At 41.2% G+C, this 15,801-nt stretch overlaps 1 protein-coding gene across 6 annotated transcripts in view; it reads right to left on the reverse strand.

Annotated features, from left to right (window-relative positions):
• The window catches only part of LOC128690453 (dynein axonemal heavy chain 10-like), a 208,076-nt gene that overhangs the window by 187,420 nt on the left and 4,855 nt on the right, over nt 1-15,801 (reverse strand). For 4 of the 6 annotated variants that reach the window (XR_011392579.1, XR_011392580.1, XM_070089747.1 and 1 more), the window contains exons 3-6: nt 5,480-5,559; nt 2,856-3,077; nt 2,437-2,516; nt 1,525-1,765 (exon numbers count right to left, since the gene is read on the reverse strand). Coding sequence is in view for 4 of the 6 variants with exons in the window: in XM_070089747.1 (XP_069945848.1) it covers nt 1,525-1,765; nt 2,437-2,516; nt 2,856-3,077; nt 5,480-5,559 (623 nt within the window). In the remaining 2 variants the exon portion in view is untranslated. Of the gene's footprint in view, nt 1-1,524; nt 1,766-2,436; nt 2,517-2,855; nt 3,078-5,479; nt 5,560-6,603; nt 7,059-7,119; nt 8,720-15,801 lie in introns of those variants that run through there. The other 2 variants (XM_070089749.1, XM_070089748.1) reach the window with 2 other exon arrangements.

Here is a 15,801-nt window from a genome sequence, read left to right on the forward strand (position 1 = left end):
TGTTTGCAGATGATGTAAAGTTAATGAAGAGAATTAAATTGGATGAGGATCAGGCAGAACTACAAAGAGACCTGGACAGACTGGACACCTGGTCCAGCAACTGGCTCCTCAAATTTAACCCTGCCAAATGCAAAGTCACAAAGATTGGGGAAGGGCAAAGAAGACTGCAGACAGAGTATAGGCTAGGTGGCCAAAGACTGCAAACCTCACTCAAGAAAAAGGATCTTGGGGTGAGTATATTACCGAGAACATCTGAAACGCACATCAACCAGATAACTGCTGCGGCATATGGGTGCTGGCAAACCTAAGAACAGCATTCCAATTCCTCAGCAAAGAATCATTCAAGACAGTACACCATGTATGTCAGGCCTATATTGGAGTATGCAGCACCAGTTTGGAACCCACACCTGGTCAAGCACGTCGAGAAATTAGAGAAAGTGCAAAGGTTTGCAACAAGACTAGTCCCAGAGCTAAGGGGAATGTTCTATGAAGAAAGGTTAAGGGAAATTGGCCTGATGACACCGGATGACAGGAGGGTTAGGGGAGACATGATAATGACATATAAAATACTGCGAGGAATTGACAAGGTGGACAAAGACAGGATGTTCCAGAGATGGGACACGGAAACAAGGAGTCACAATTATAAGTTGAAGACTCAGATGAGTCAAAGGGATGTTAGGAAGTTTTCTTCAGTCATAGAGTTGTCAGGAAACTGAATAGTCTGGAAAGTGACATAGTGGAGGCAGAAACCATGCATAGTTTTAAGATGAGGTTTGATAAAGCTCATGAAGCAGGAAGAGTGACCTAGTAGTGATCAGTGAAGAGGCAGGGCCAGGACCTATGAATTAACCCCTGCAACCACAAATAGGTGACTGCGCACACACACACACACACACACACACACACACACACACACACACACACACACACACACACACACACACACACACACACACACACACACACACACACACACACACACACACACACACGCACGCACGCACACGCACGCACGCACACGCATGCACGCACACGCACGCACACGCATGCACACGCACGCACACACACGCACACGCGCACGCACGTGCACACACGCACACGCACGTGCACGCACGCACACGCACGTGCACGCACGCACACGCACGCACACACACGCACACACACACACACACAGCTGTGAAGTGATCCCTGCAACCACATATAGTTAGTACAAACACTTTTTTTTTTTCAACGCGCTGGCTGTCTCCCACCACTATCATTGTCTTGCCAGAGGCACACAGATACAACAGTATAGATATCACTAAACAGAAACTATCTCAAACCGCTCCTTTTGAGTGCAGGCACTACTTCCCACCACCAGAAATCAAAAATATAAAAAAATATGCAGCACATTAGAGATAACAGCAGCAGTCAAGAGGATAATTTTTTCATCCCATTTACATTTTACAGGCTACTAAAGCAGAGCAAAAATGATATTTTTTGCATCCAGTTCATGAAACAAAGACAAACATATATACATGGTACCTGCGAGTACTTCTCAAGGTGCCTGTTAACATTCTTCACCAGAAGTGCGTTTGGGTCTTTCATCTTCTCCTCATCCTCTTCCTCATCTCCACCACCACTCTTCTTCTCTGCTCCCTCCTTCCACTGGTCAGCCATCTCCCCCTCTGACTCTCTCAGGGCTGCCACCATCTGCTTCTGGGTCCCATCTTCCTCATCCGAGTCATAATCAAGGGGCGGGTCCAGGGTCTGCAGCCTGCTCAGGCTGCAAGACCAAAAGTAAAGTCAGTCGGGTTTAATACTTCTTCCATTCATGCTGTAAAAGAAAGAAGACATATAGAAAGAAAGAAAGAAAGAAAGAAAGAAACAGAGAGAGAGAGAGAGAGAGAGAGAGAGAGAGAGAGAGAGAGAGAGACAAAGAGCAAGCACACATTGCCCTAAAAAAAAAAAAAAGTGCACTTACGATTCACAACTAAGCCACAAATTGAGGACAAACACTGGCCAACTTTACAGTTCTTTTTAAGCATTATTAAGTCATGACTTGATAACAGTACAGGAAGGAATGAAGTGTTGTCCATGTACAAGTAAAAAAAAAAAAAGATTAATATATGAACTATCTGATGGGGAGATAAGTTGTTAAGGAATGTTTGGTTCCTAATACAGTACCACAGTATTAGGGTTGTGGTGAGAGAAAGCAAAAATGTTATGTCATTCTGCTGGGTCAAGTTAACATACACAGGAATGAGTGAAGCTGATAAGCAGCTTTTGTTGCTAAGCTGGTGATTTGTGTAAACTAATACTTATATGTGCATTTTTATTTATAATATTTTCAGAAGTATAAGGCTCTTAGAACACTGCAAGTGTATTAAGGGAGACAAGTTACCTGTAGAAATGTGAGGTAGATAACTCAATATGCTTGTAAGGAAAATGACGTACCTGCAGAAGTTGTGGGAGAGGGAGGCAAGGTAGGCAGTCCTGTCTGCCTTACCCAGACGCTCACAGATAGGCAGATACACCTGCACCACAACATTAATATTAGACAACAATTACGCGCCAATATTTTCATTATGTATACAACACTAAATACTCTAACAATTAGGCAAGTGCAACTAGGTTGTGCCTTCATGCACTCAGTAGACAGAGGATTGAGTCTATACCAAAGCTGTCTTGAATGACCCACATGAGTTTACTACATCAAATGAATAATAATATTAAGAGTCATCACATGGAAATGAAGTGGGGAACAATAAAATAGTAACTAGTTAAAACTATAGATATCTGCCACCTTAGGATTTCTAATAACAACTATTGCAAAGCCTGACAAGTATTTGACACAGGTAGTTTCCTCCACCCACCTGGTGGAAGATGGAATGGAGGGCGAGTTGAGTGTGAGGATGAAGGTATGTGAAGTGGAGGTACTGTGGGAGGAGGTCATCTGCATGAGTGGTACTCTCCACCTCTGGAACTGTGCCACTCACTACCTTCTTAAGGAGCACCCCTGCCACCCCCATTATCTTGGGAGCTGAGCCTTCCACCACCTGCAGCACTGGACCACCACCGTCCACCTCTGTAAATGACTACATAACACCCCACCCAACCACAAACTGTATATTAGTGCAAGGGTGCCATGGAGATAGCCACCAGAATCTTCACCTTCACCAGGTCAAACTCAATACTTGTGTGTGACACATGGATAATGGAATTAATGTTGATAATGCCCAAATAATGGAAATGGGAGAGTGAATTCAGATCACATAAAGAAAAGAAACTGTGACAAAATTTTCTGAATATCATACAAAGAAAGGGATTTCAGAGTTATTATTAAAAAAATCATCATTAGATCATATATATGAAACTGTAAGACTTGCATATGCTACATTGACTTACTACTGCATAGGAATACCACTCAACTATGTGGATACAGAAATGCTGAAAAATCCATTTACAATATATACATACTATATTAAGCCAAAATTAAAATATGTGGCTGTTCACACCTGAGGAAATGTGGATCAGACAAAGTCTAAAGAAGAGCTACAATATGGATCTCAGAGCTAAAAAAAAAATAAAATACGAGATTTCAAGAGAGCTTGAGAACCCTAAAGATGGCCATGTTGACTGATAAGAGGAAAAACACACACATAACAGCAACTTAAAGGTTATAAAAGGGTATAAAGAACAGCTAAAAACCTTGTTTGTATCTTTGACAGATAACAAGTGAGCACAGATGGAAATTAAAAGAAAAATGAAGCCCAAGGAATTCTGGAGAAGTTTTCTTTACAAATAGGAAGACTATTTGGATTATTAACACACAGATTTAGTAATGCAAAGTAAGTCAACATAGCCACTAAGTCTGACATATTTACTCTGGGGTCCTTTGAGCCTTTACACCAGGATGCAACCCACAACAGTCAACTAACACCTAGGTTCCTACTTAAAGTTAAGTGAACAGAGACAATAAGCAGTGACATAACCATGGGAGTAGGGAGGCAAATAATTATTTATTGTTTCTGATTAATGGCTAATTATCACTATTATATTGGCCAGTGACCACACAAACATGATGGTTTAAGAAATTTCACATACATACTGAACATTATAGTACGTGTATATGTTTTAAAAACGATTTCTATGGGTTTTTCAGCATATCATTTTTAAACCCCTAGATTGAAATCTTGGCTTAGCCTTCCCCAAGAATGAAATCTTGGCAGTGCTACTAACAACAGGTGTAAGGAAACCCGCCCAACATTTCCACTTGTGCTAGCATCGAACCCAGTTCCTTCAAATGTGAGCTGAAAACACTACCATTTGAGCTTTGATCCATCCCAGAGTGGCAGAAGAACAGATTAAATTGAAAGTAAATCCAATTTTTTTTATGATGAATAAATTAATGAAAATGGAACATCACGAACATAGCTTAACTCCCATATCTACAAATAGGGAACTGAAAATTGGTTATTATATGATATATATCTCCCACACACACAGGTCTAATAGTGAACATAGGTGGACAGGACAACCAAAGAAATTATCGAACACACATCTACGTATAGTAAGGAAGACAGGTCGGCCATCATTAATCCAGCAATCAGTTATCCGGTTCCATCAGTAATCCGGCACTAATTTCGGATATCATAATTTCAAATTTCATCATTATACTGACTCAGAAATTGTGCAGATGGTTGTAAATCCACAACAGCAAGCCAGTGGGGAAGAAAGTAGTGATGAAACGAGGAAGATGTAGCAGAAAGATTCTCTATTGATAGGTTAATTAAGTGTATTCTAACTTAACCAAACAATACCATGGGCGGGGATAGAACCCATGATCAGAGAGTCTCAAAACTCCAGACCGTCGTGTTAGCCAGTGGCTAATGCGACGGTCTGGAGTTTTGAGACTCTCTGATCGCGGATTCTATCCCCACCCGTGGTATGGTTTGTTTGCAATCGTGTCATTACGATTTCATGAGTCATGTTAACCTAACCATTCTGTAATCCAGCAAACTCACTAATCATGCACACTACAGGTCCCAATGATGCTGGATGAGTGATGGCTGACCTGTATATAACATGACCAAGGCAAAACTCCTGGTCAAAGATAATTTCAGTCAATGAGACTGACTAGTAAAATTTAGAGCCTCAGAGATGGATAGAAAGATTGAAATCAAAATTCATGGGCACAACAGCAAATCAAAGAAACCAACAAGAATACGGAAGAACTGGTTGATGAACCAGCAACAATGAACTTTGTTTGCTCTAATTTAATTAAACAATATTTAAAAAATCCAACAATAATGAAGGAGAAACAAACAGAAACTAAACAAAAAGAAAGAAAGAAGCTTTTTCACACTGAGCACAGTGTACAGTACGTATATGAGTTTAAATGGGAATGAGGACACCATGCCAAGTGATTAGTAGTTAAGAAGCATGTCCCAAGAGCTGGAGCTCAAATCCCTCACAATGCACAAATACACACTCTCACCTGCAAAACAAAGCCATGGTCAGCAGTGTCACTGTCAGCATCATCAGCAATGGTGTCGTCAAACTTCCAGGAAAATGTAGCTGAGAGAAAAAGTTTTTGGTTATATATGGAGATCCAGATCTCTTGTGAATTTGGTGATAATTAGGTTGGTTTTATTACTGATATTATTTTATGATGTGTAAATGTACAAAACCTAACTTAATGAAATTCAACCTAGCCCAGCCTAAAATAACCTAACATAACTTAACCTAACTCTGCTAATAATGGATATAGGACTAGTGCACTTTCGTTGACATAGGTTAGTTGGCCCTAATATCTGCATGTCCAAAAATAAATACATATACAGTATTATTTTTGCTAACAGTAGCTCCTACAACAAAAATTGGCACAATAAATAACAATTTGTGCTAGGGTATATATAGCATGCTTGTATTTTACAGTTATTATTATAATCATAACTAAGCACTAAATCCACAAGTCGTACAGCGATGGTGTATTTTACAAAAGAAAATAATACGTGATTTCTCAAAAGGTCTGGCTCACTATATTAGTCAAATTTATTAAAAGGCCACCAATGATACCTATTATCACTATTTTAATATTACTGCTGAAAACATCATTATATGCTACATTACAGATGGATGATGATGTGGCAATATTTAATGAAGGTATACATGGTATTTTAGGCCTAACATGAGAGGTATAAGAGGTAGGAAGGCCTACCAGGTATAGTAAGTAGGCCTACCAAGAGGTGTAGGAAGTAGATTAGCCTACCAGGCAGTTAGTAGGCCTACTAGGAAGTAGGTATGTCTACCAGGAGACATGTATGCCTACCAGGAGATAGGCTTGCCTACCAGGAAGTAGGCAGACCTACCAGGAAGTAGGCAGGCCTACCAGGAGATAGGCATGCCTACCAGGAGATCGGCATCCCTACCAGGAAGTAGGCAGGCCTACCAGGAGATAGGCAGACCTACCAGTAGGTATCAAAATCAAAATCAAAACTTTATTTCTTTGCTAAGATTACAATTTGAGTTCACATTTCATAATATGATTGGTACAAAGAAAGCTATTATCATGCCAGGAGGTAGGCAGACCTAACAGGTATAGCAGGTAGGGAGGCTTACCAGGTATAGGACAGTAGGTAGGCCTACCAGCTATAGGATGGTAGGTAGGCCTGAGGTCTGTGGTTCGATTCCCGGCATGGTTGGAAGCATCAGAATGTGCTAGGTACCTGAGAGTTAGTCGACTGGTGTGGGCCGCATCCTGGGGATGAAATTGACCTAATTTGCCCAAAATGTTCTGCATAACAAGGAGCTTTTTATTAAAGATTTTATTTCTTTGCAAAGGTTACAATGTGTGATTACAATTTTGATTTGTTAAGTACAAAGAAAGCCACTATCATACCAGGGCATTTTGGGCAAAGTAATACTAGTACATAATAACTACTTAAATCTAGACAAGATAAGAGTGGTTAACGTTTTAATAAATCTTCATTTTATCTTAATACTAATGCAAGGTATTCAGGATGGAGGTTGATAAGAATAGCCTTAAGTTGAACATAAAAACAATATTACAATTAATGGTTCAAACAGTAATATTATATGGACTGACAGATGTTTTAAATAAGGGACTACAGTTACCTCTTTCCACAGAGAGGGCCAGTTACACTGTACTAGGCAGTGCTGGAAGATGCGAGTTAGAGGTGCTGCTAGCTGGTCTGCACATCTCAGCAATCTTGGGCTCAACTTGTCTGGGCCCACAGCCTTTTCTTGGTCAAGCGATTTAAGAAGGAAATGCACCTCCTCCTGCCTTATTGTCACCACTGACAGTTTTGACACAGTTCTTGCAACTAGCCAAGGAGGGTCCCTTGCTGGATCAGGAACTTGCATTTTGGTAGCAAAGTATTCGGCAAAGAGGTCCGCCTTCTCTTGATTACTAGTAGAGGTGGTCCCATCCTTTCAATTTAAAGGTGGAATGAGTTCATCAGGCAGATGTCCTTGTCTGTCCTTGACCAGGGACCACCAGATTTTGGAGCCTACCGTACCTGATGCTAGCTTTCTTTTTGTGTCCACCTCCCATTTAGCAATGGCCCACTTTTGAACGTCACCCATATGCCTACAGGCTTGCCTGTGCAAGTTTCTGTTATAGGTGGTAGGATGTCTCTTATACCTTCACCATGCTTTGTACTTAGCAGTAGCAGCCTCTCTACAACGAAAACCAAACCAAGGCTGATCTGTAGGCTTCGTCACATATTGCCGGTGAGGAATGTGTTCTTGTTGTAGATTAAGTGTGTGTCCAGTGAAGGCTTTCACTTGGTTGTCAACATCCCCTTGGAGAAGAGCATTCCAATCGGTGGTGGCGAGCTCAGAGCAAAGGGCCAATTACCTCTTTCCCATAGCCAGGTTGTGCATGTGGACTCCTCACCTCGTTCTGTTGGAATCTTAAGTGTTGTAAAAACAGCCTTGTGGTCAGATGATCCAACGTACCCGAGGGGTTGACAAGCGACTATACCTTCTGCCAGATCTCTCACTACTGGGTCAAGGGAGGAGCCAGAGATGTGTGTAGGGAAATCAACAAAGTTTCTCATGTCAAATACTGCAAGAAGGTCATCAAAGTCCCTCTGTATGAGGTGCTAGTTGAGGTCACCAACAATTATGATATGTTGACAGTTGTGTTGCAGCAGGAGGGAGTCAATATTTTCCATTAGGAAGTTGATGGGGTCTGCATGTTGCCACTGAGGTCTGTACATTGCACATGCTAGTACAGAGGTACTAGTGTTTATACAGAGCTTGAAGAACATCATTTCAAGATGAGTAGAGGTGGCAACATCAATGTGCTGGACATGAACACTTTTAGAGAAGCACACAGCAACACCTCCTCCTTGCCCTTGCCTGTCTCTTCTCATCCATGAGGTGTAGCCAGCAATTCTTGCAAAATTTTCTGGAGTCCTGTCGTCCAAAAATGTTTCAACAACAGCTATCATGTCGGGACGTCGAGTGTTCACAAAACTATGTGTGAGTTCTCCAACATTAGTAATGAAACCTCTAATGTTGGCCGACAGGATGCTGATAGACTGGCTCCTCATGATGTGGTCAGCTTGAGGTGGTGGGTGTCTCTCTCTCCCTACCTTCCTCCTTCCTTCCCTAGATATTCGTTAAGTTTTCACCTGTCATGTGTGGTAGGTGTGTGTGGTCAGCACCAGGGCAGGGAGGCAAGCCAACTTAAGGTGATTACACAGTGTTGTATGACCTTTGTAGGTTTAGCGATTAGTTGTGATTATAATATTAAGAAGGCTAGTCGACACAAGTTGCTGTTATGAGTGTCACAGTTAGTACAGTATTTTCCTCGTAGGGAGGGTGGAACTTCTCTTTGTATTTATTGTAGGCATGGCACCATACCAAAATTTTTGCCCATACCGATACCCAATTTTTCGGCCTGTACCAATACCAACAGGCCGTATAATTCACTCTGAGGAGGATAGCAATGAACTCCAGGAGGATTTGGACAAATTAATGTCTTGGTCTGAAAAATGGCAGACGAAGTTCAATGTCGATAAGTGTAAGGTACTAGCCCTTGGTAATGAAAATAACCCTCGAAGCTATAATCTAGGTGAAGTAGAGCTTGATCATACAGAATGTGAAAAGGACTTGGGAGTTATGGTGAGCAGAAATCTAAAGCCATGACAGCAGTGCCTTAGTGTTCGCAACAAGGCCAACAGATTACTTGGATTTATCTCAAGAAGTATAAGTAACAGAAGTTCAAAAGTTATTTTACAGCTGTATACATCACTAGTGAGGCCTCATTTAGATTATGCTGCTCAGTTTTGGTCCCCTTGCTACAGGATGGATATAGACTCATTAGAGAACATCAGAGAAGAATGACTAAAATGATTTACAGTGGACCCCTGCTTTATGATCAGCTCCCAATGCGACCAATTATGTAAGTGTATTTATGTAAGTGCGTTTGTACGTGTATGTTTGGGGGTCTGAAATGGACTAATCTAATTCACAATATTCCTTATGGGAACAAATTCGTTCAGTAATGGCACCTGAACATACTTCTGGAATGAAATAACATCGTAAGCCGGGGGTCCACTGTACTGTGTAAGGAACCTCCAGTATGAAGATAGACTTAAAGCCTTAAATCTCCACTCTCTGGAGAGGCGCAGAATGAGGGGAGATATCATTGAAGTGTATAAGTGGATGATGGGCATAAACAAGGGAGATATTAATAAAGTACTGAGGGTGTCGAACCAGGTAAGAACCAGAAATAATGGATTTAAGTTGGATAAATTTAGATTCAGAAAGGACATAGGTAAGTACTGGTTTTCTAACAGAGTTGTGGATGCATGGAACAGTCTTCCCAGTAGGGTGATAGAGGCTAGAACCTTGGGTAGCTTTAAGAAGAGATTGGACAAATATATGAGTGGGAGGGGCTGGGTTTGATTGGTGTCATTGGGTACGGGAGTTATTTCTTGGGTAGCTTTAGGTAGAGGTTGTTTTAATAAGGACCTGCCTCGCATGGGCCAGTAGGCCTTCTGCAGTGTTCCTCCATTCTTATGTTCTTATGTTTTAATAGACTAGAGGTCACATAATATTTGGGAGAGTTTACCTGGAGTTTACCTGGAGAGTTCCGGGGGTCAACGCCCCCGCGGCCCGGTCTGTGACCAGGCCTCCTAGTGGATCAGAGCCTGATCAACCAGGCTGTTGCTGCTGGCTGCACGCAAACCAACGTACGAGCCACAGCCCGGCTGATCAGGAACTGACTTTAGGTGCTTGTCCAGTGCCAGTTGCTTCTATATAGTATGTAGTATGTCACTGATGTCAGCTAGGCCTATATACCTTGTATATGTACTTGAAGAAATGGAAATGAAAATGTATATTTCCTAACAAAGCTTACAATGTGTGGTTTACATATTATAAAAAACTAATTACAATCTTTTGTAATCTTTTGACTACTGCCCACAGGATGGGTCTAGCGTGCATAATAAACATATTAAACTAACTAGCATGCCTAGGTAGTTGGGCCTGCCAAAAGGTACAGGACATTATAATTAGCTTATTATCTTTATTATGCACATCTTACCCATGGTGCGGGAGGTAGTTAAAATATTACAGAGGTACATAATGGGTCCAGGGACTGTACCTCAACATTACAGAGGTACATAATAGGTTCAGGGACTGTACTTATTTATTTATTTATTTATTTTATGTCTTTGAAAGCAGTACAATATTACAGAGGTACATAATGGGTCCAGGGACTGTATCTCAACATTACAGAGGTATATAATGGGTCCAGGAACTGTACCTCAATATTACAGAGGTACATAATAGATCCAGGGACTGTACCTCAACATTACAGAGGTACATAATGGGTCCAGGGACTGTACCTCAACATTACAGAGGTAGGTAGGTAAGACACATAGGCAACAGTTAGGCAACTTTATTCCGAAACTTTTCGCCTACACAGTAGGCTTCTTCAGTCGAATACAGAAAGTAGGCAGGAATAGTAGAGATGTGAAGACGATGTAATCAGTCCATCACCCTTGAAGTCATAGAATTTGAGGTTGTTAGGTAAGACACATATGCAACAGTTAGACAACTTTATTCCGAAACGTTTCGCCTACACAGTAGGCTTCTTCAGTCGAATACAGAAAGTAGGCAGGAACAGTAGAGATGTGAAGACGATGTAATCAGTCCATCACCCTTAAAGTCGTAGAATTTGAGGTTGTCAGTCCCTCGGCCTGGAGAAGTTCAGTTCCATAGTCAGGAACTATCTGAAGATCAAGCGACAGTGCGAGACTTAAATACTGTCGGAAGGAGAGGTGCAGAGTAGTAGTAGTAATTTGAGCACACTTACAGAGGTACAAAAAAATACAGATAAGAGCAGCATGCCAACGCCACTTATACTATGCATAGCATTACGGGCTGGCTTAAAATTAACTTAAGATTAACTAAGCAATGATGAAATCAGTGAAAAACATTAATGTAAACTAATTACTATAAAGCACAAGTGAGTATTACAAAGACAGGTCATATGGTTGCATGCATTGTTGTAAATTCAGTAGAATGGAGTATTCTGTTAGGTAGTGTATTTAAAAAATAATAAAGTTAGATTGGGTTTTAGGTTTAACATTTATGTGATATAATTGTGAGAAACATTTAAGATATACAATTTATAAGGTTCAGTTATTCAGTATTTATTTGGTTTTGGGTGAGTAAGTGATCTTTGAGAAGAGACTTGAATTTATAAACAGGTAGTGTTTCTTTTATATTTACAGGTAATGAATTCCAGATTTTAGGGCCTTTTATGTGCATTGAGTTTTTGCATAGCGTGAGATGGACACGAGGAATATCAAAGAGTGATCTGTGCCTTGTGTTATGGTCATGTGTTCTGTTGAGGTTGGCAAGGAGATGTTTGAGGGGAGGGTTAATATCAGAGTTGAGTGTTCTATGTATGTAATAGGTGCAGTAATAAGTATGGATGTTTTGTATGGTGAGTAGGTTGAGTGTATTGAATATTGGTGGAGTGTGTTGCCTGTAGTGAGAATTTGTTATCATTCTAACTGCAGCCTTTTGTTGGGTAATTAGTGGTCTGAGATGGTTACTTGTTGTTGAGCCCCATGCACAAATTCCATAGGTGAGATAGGGGTAAATAAGAGTAGTGAGAATGTAGCCAATGAGAGGTCAGGTCCCTCTCAGATCCAACAGTTCTCACTTGAAAGGGTTGTCTAAGGCGTTTTCTGTACCAAGAGGCCATGTGTTGCAGTGTCTGACAAGATGAACATCGAAATGGTATACAATACCGACAGGTTGGTAGGTAAGACACATAGGCAACAGTTAGGCAACTTTATTCCGAAATGTTTTGCCTACACAGTAGGCTTCTTCAGTCGAATACAGAAAGTAGGCAGGAATAGTAGAGATGTGAAGACGATGTAATCAGTCCATCACTCTTGAAGTCGTAGAATTTGAGGTTGTCAGTCCCTCGGCCTGGAGAAGTTCAGTTCCATAGTCAGGAACTATCTGAAGATCAAGCGACAGTGCGAGACTTAAATACTGTCGGAAGGAGAGGTGCAGAGTAGTAGTAGTAATTTGAGCACACTTACAGAGGTACAAAAAAATACAGATAAGAGCAGCATGCCAACGCCACTTATACTATGCATAGCATTACGGGCTGGCTTAAAATTAACTTAAGATTAACTAAGCAATGATGAAATCAGTGAAAAACATTAATGTAAACTAATTACTATAAAGCACAAGTGAGTATTACAAAGACAGGTCATATGGTTGCATGCATTGTTGTAAATTCAGTAGAATGGAGTATTCTGTTAGGTAGTGTATTTAAAAAATAATAAAGTTAGATTGGGTTTTAGGTTTAACATTTATGTGATATAATTGTGAGAAACATTTAAGATATACAATTTATAAGGTTCAGTTATTCAGTATTTATTTGGTTTTGGGTGAGTAAGTGATCTTTGAGAAGAGACTTGAATTTATAAACAGGTAGTGTTTCTTTTATATTTACAGGTAATGAATTCCAGATTTTAGGGCCTTTTATGTGCATTGAGTTTTTGCATAGCGTGAGATGGACACGAGGAATATCAAAGAGTGATCTGTGCCTTGTGTTATGGTCATGTGTTCTGTTGAGGTTGGCAAGGAGATGTTTGAGGGGAGGGTTAATATCAGAGTTGAGTGTTCTATGTATGTAATAGGTGCAGTAATAAGTATGGATGTTTTGTATGGTGAGTAGGTTGAGTGTATTGAATATTGGTGGAGTGTGTTGCCTGTAGTGAGAATTTGTTATCATTCTAACTGCAGCCTTTTGTTGGGTAATTAGTGGTCTGAGATGGTTACTTGTTGTTGAGCCCCATGCACAAATTCCATAGGTGAGATAGGGGTAAATAAGAGTAGCGAGAATGTAGCCAATGAGAGGTCAGGTCCCTCTCAGATCCAACAGTTCTCACTTGAAAGGGTTGTCTAAGGCGTTTTCTGTACCAAGAGGCCATGTGTTGCAGTGTCTGACAAGATGAACATCGAAATGGTATACAATACCGACAGGTTGGTAGGTAAGACACATAGGCAACAGTTAGGCAACTTTATTCCGAAATGTTTTGCCTACACAGTAGGCTTCTTCAGTCGAATACAGAAAGTAGGCAGGAATAGTAGAGATGTGAAGACGATGTAATCAGTCCATCACTCTTGAAGTCGTAGAATTTGAGGTTGTCAGTCCCTCGGCCTGGAGAAGTTCAGTTCCATAGTCAGGAACTATCTGAAGATCAAGCGACAGTGCGAGACTTAAATACTGTCGGAAGGAGAGGTGCAGAGTAGTAGTAGTAGTGAGAATGTAGCCACTGAGAGGTCAGGTCCCTCTCAGATCCAACAGTGATGGACTGATTACATCGTCTTCACATCTCTACTATTCCTGCCTACTTTCTGTATTCGACTGAAGAAGCCTACTGTGTAGGCGAAACGTTTCGGAATAAAGTTGCCTAACTGTTGCCTATGTGTCTTACCTACCAATCTGTCGGTATTGTATACCATTTCGATGTTCATTACAGAGGTACATAACAGATCCAGGGACTGTACCTCAATATTACAGAGGTACATAACAGATCCAGGGACTGTACCTCAATATTACAAAGGTACATAATGGGTCCAGGGACTGTACCTCAACATTACAGAGGTACAAAATGGGCCCAGGAACTGTACCTCAACATTACAGAGGTACATAATGGATCCAGGAAGTGTACATCAGCATTACAGAGGTACATAATGGATCCAGGAACTGTACATCAGCATTACAGAGGTACATAATGGGTCCAGCAACTGTACCTCAATATTGCAGAGGTACATGATGGGTCCAGGGACTGTACCACAACATTACAGAGGTACATAATTGGCCCAGGAACTGTACATCAAAATTATAGAGGTACATAATGGATCCAGGAACTGTACATCAACATTGCAGAGGTATATAATGGGTCCAGGAACTGTACCACAACATTACAGAGGTACATAATGGATCCAGGAACTGTACCTCAACTTTGCAGAGGTAAATAATGGGTCCAAGAGCTGTACCTCAACATTACAGAGGTACATAATGGGTCCCAGAACTGTACCTCAATATTACAGAGGTACATAATTGGTCCAGCAACTGTACCACAACATTACAGAGGTACATAATGGGTCCAGGAACTGTACCACAACATTACAGAGGTACACAATGGGTCCAGGGACTGTACCACAACATTACAGAGGTACATAATAGGTCCAGGAACTGTACCACAACATTACAGAGGTACATAATGGGTCCAGGGACTGTACCACAACATTACAGAGGTACATAATGGGTCCAGGAACTGTACCACAACATTACAGAGGTACATAATGGGTCCAGGGACTGTACCTCAATATTACAGAGGTACATAATGGGTCCAGGGACTGTACCACAACATTACAGAGGTACATAATGGGTCCAGGAACTGTACCACAACATTACAGAGGTACATAATGGGTCCAGGAACTGTACCACAACATTACAGAGGTACATAATCGGTCAAGGGACTGCACTGCAACATTACAGAGGTACATAATGGGTCCAGGAACTGTACCACAACATTACAGAGGTACATAATGGGTCCAGGGACTGTACCACAACATTACAGAGGTACATAATGGGTCCAGGGACTGTACCACAACATTACCGAGGTACATAATGGGTCCAGGAACTGTGCCACAACATTACAGAGGTACATAATGGGTCCAGGAACTGTACCACAACATTACAGAGGTACATAATGGGTCAAGGGACTTTACCACAACATTACAGAGGTACATAATGGGTCCAGGAACTGTACCACAACATTAGAGGTACATAATGGGCCCAGGAACTGTACCACAACATTACAGAGGTACATAATGGGTCCAGGAACTGTACCACAACATTACAGAGGTACATAATGGGTCCAGGGACTGTACCACAACATAACAGAGGTACATAATGGGTCCAGGAACTGTACCACAACATTACAGAGGTACATAATGGGTCCAGGGACTGTACCACAACATTACAGACGTACATAATGGGTCCAGGGACTGTACCACAACATTACAGAGGTACATAATGCGTCCAGACACTGTACCACAACATTACAGAGGTACATAATGGGTCCAGGGACTGCACCACAACATTACAGAGGTACATAATGGGTCCAGGGACTGTACCACAACATTATAGAGGTACATAATGGGTCCAGGGACTGTACCACAACATTACAGAGGTACATAATGGGTCCAGAAACTGTACCACATTACAGAAGTACA

Source organism: Cherax quadricarinatus, chromosome 29, assembly GCF_038502225.1.
Source record: "Cherax quadricarinatus isolate ZL_2023a chromosome 29, ASM3850222v1, whole genome shotgun sequence".
Classification (NCBI taxonomy): domain Eukaryota; kingdom Metazoa; phylum Arthropoda; class Malacostraca; order Decapoda; family Parastacidae; genus Cherax; species Cherax quadricarinatus.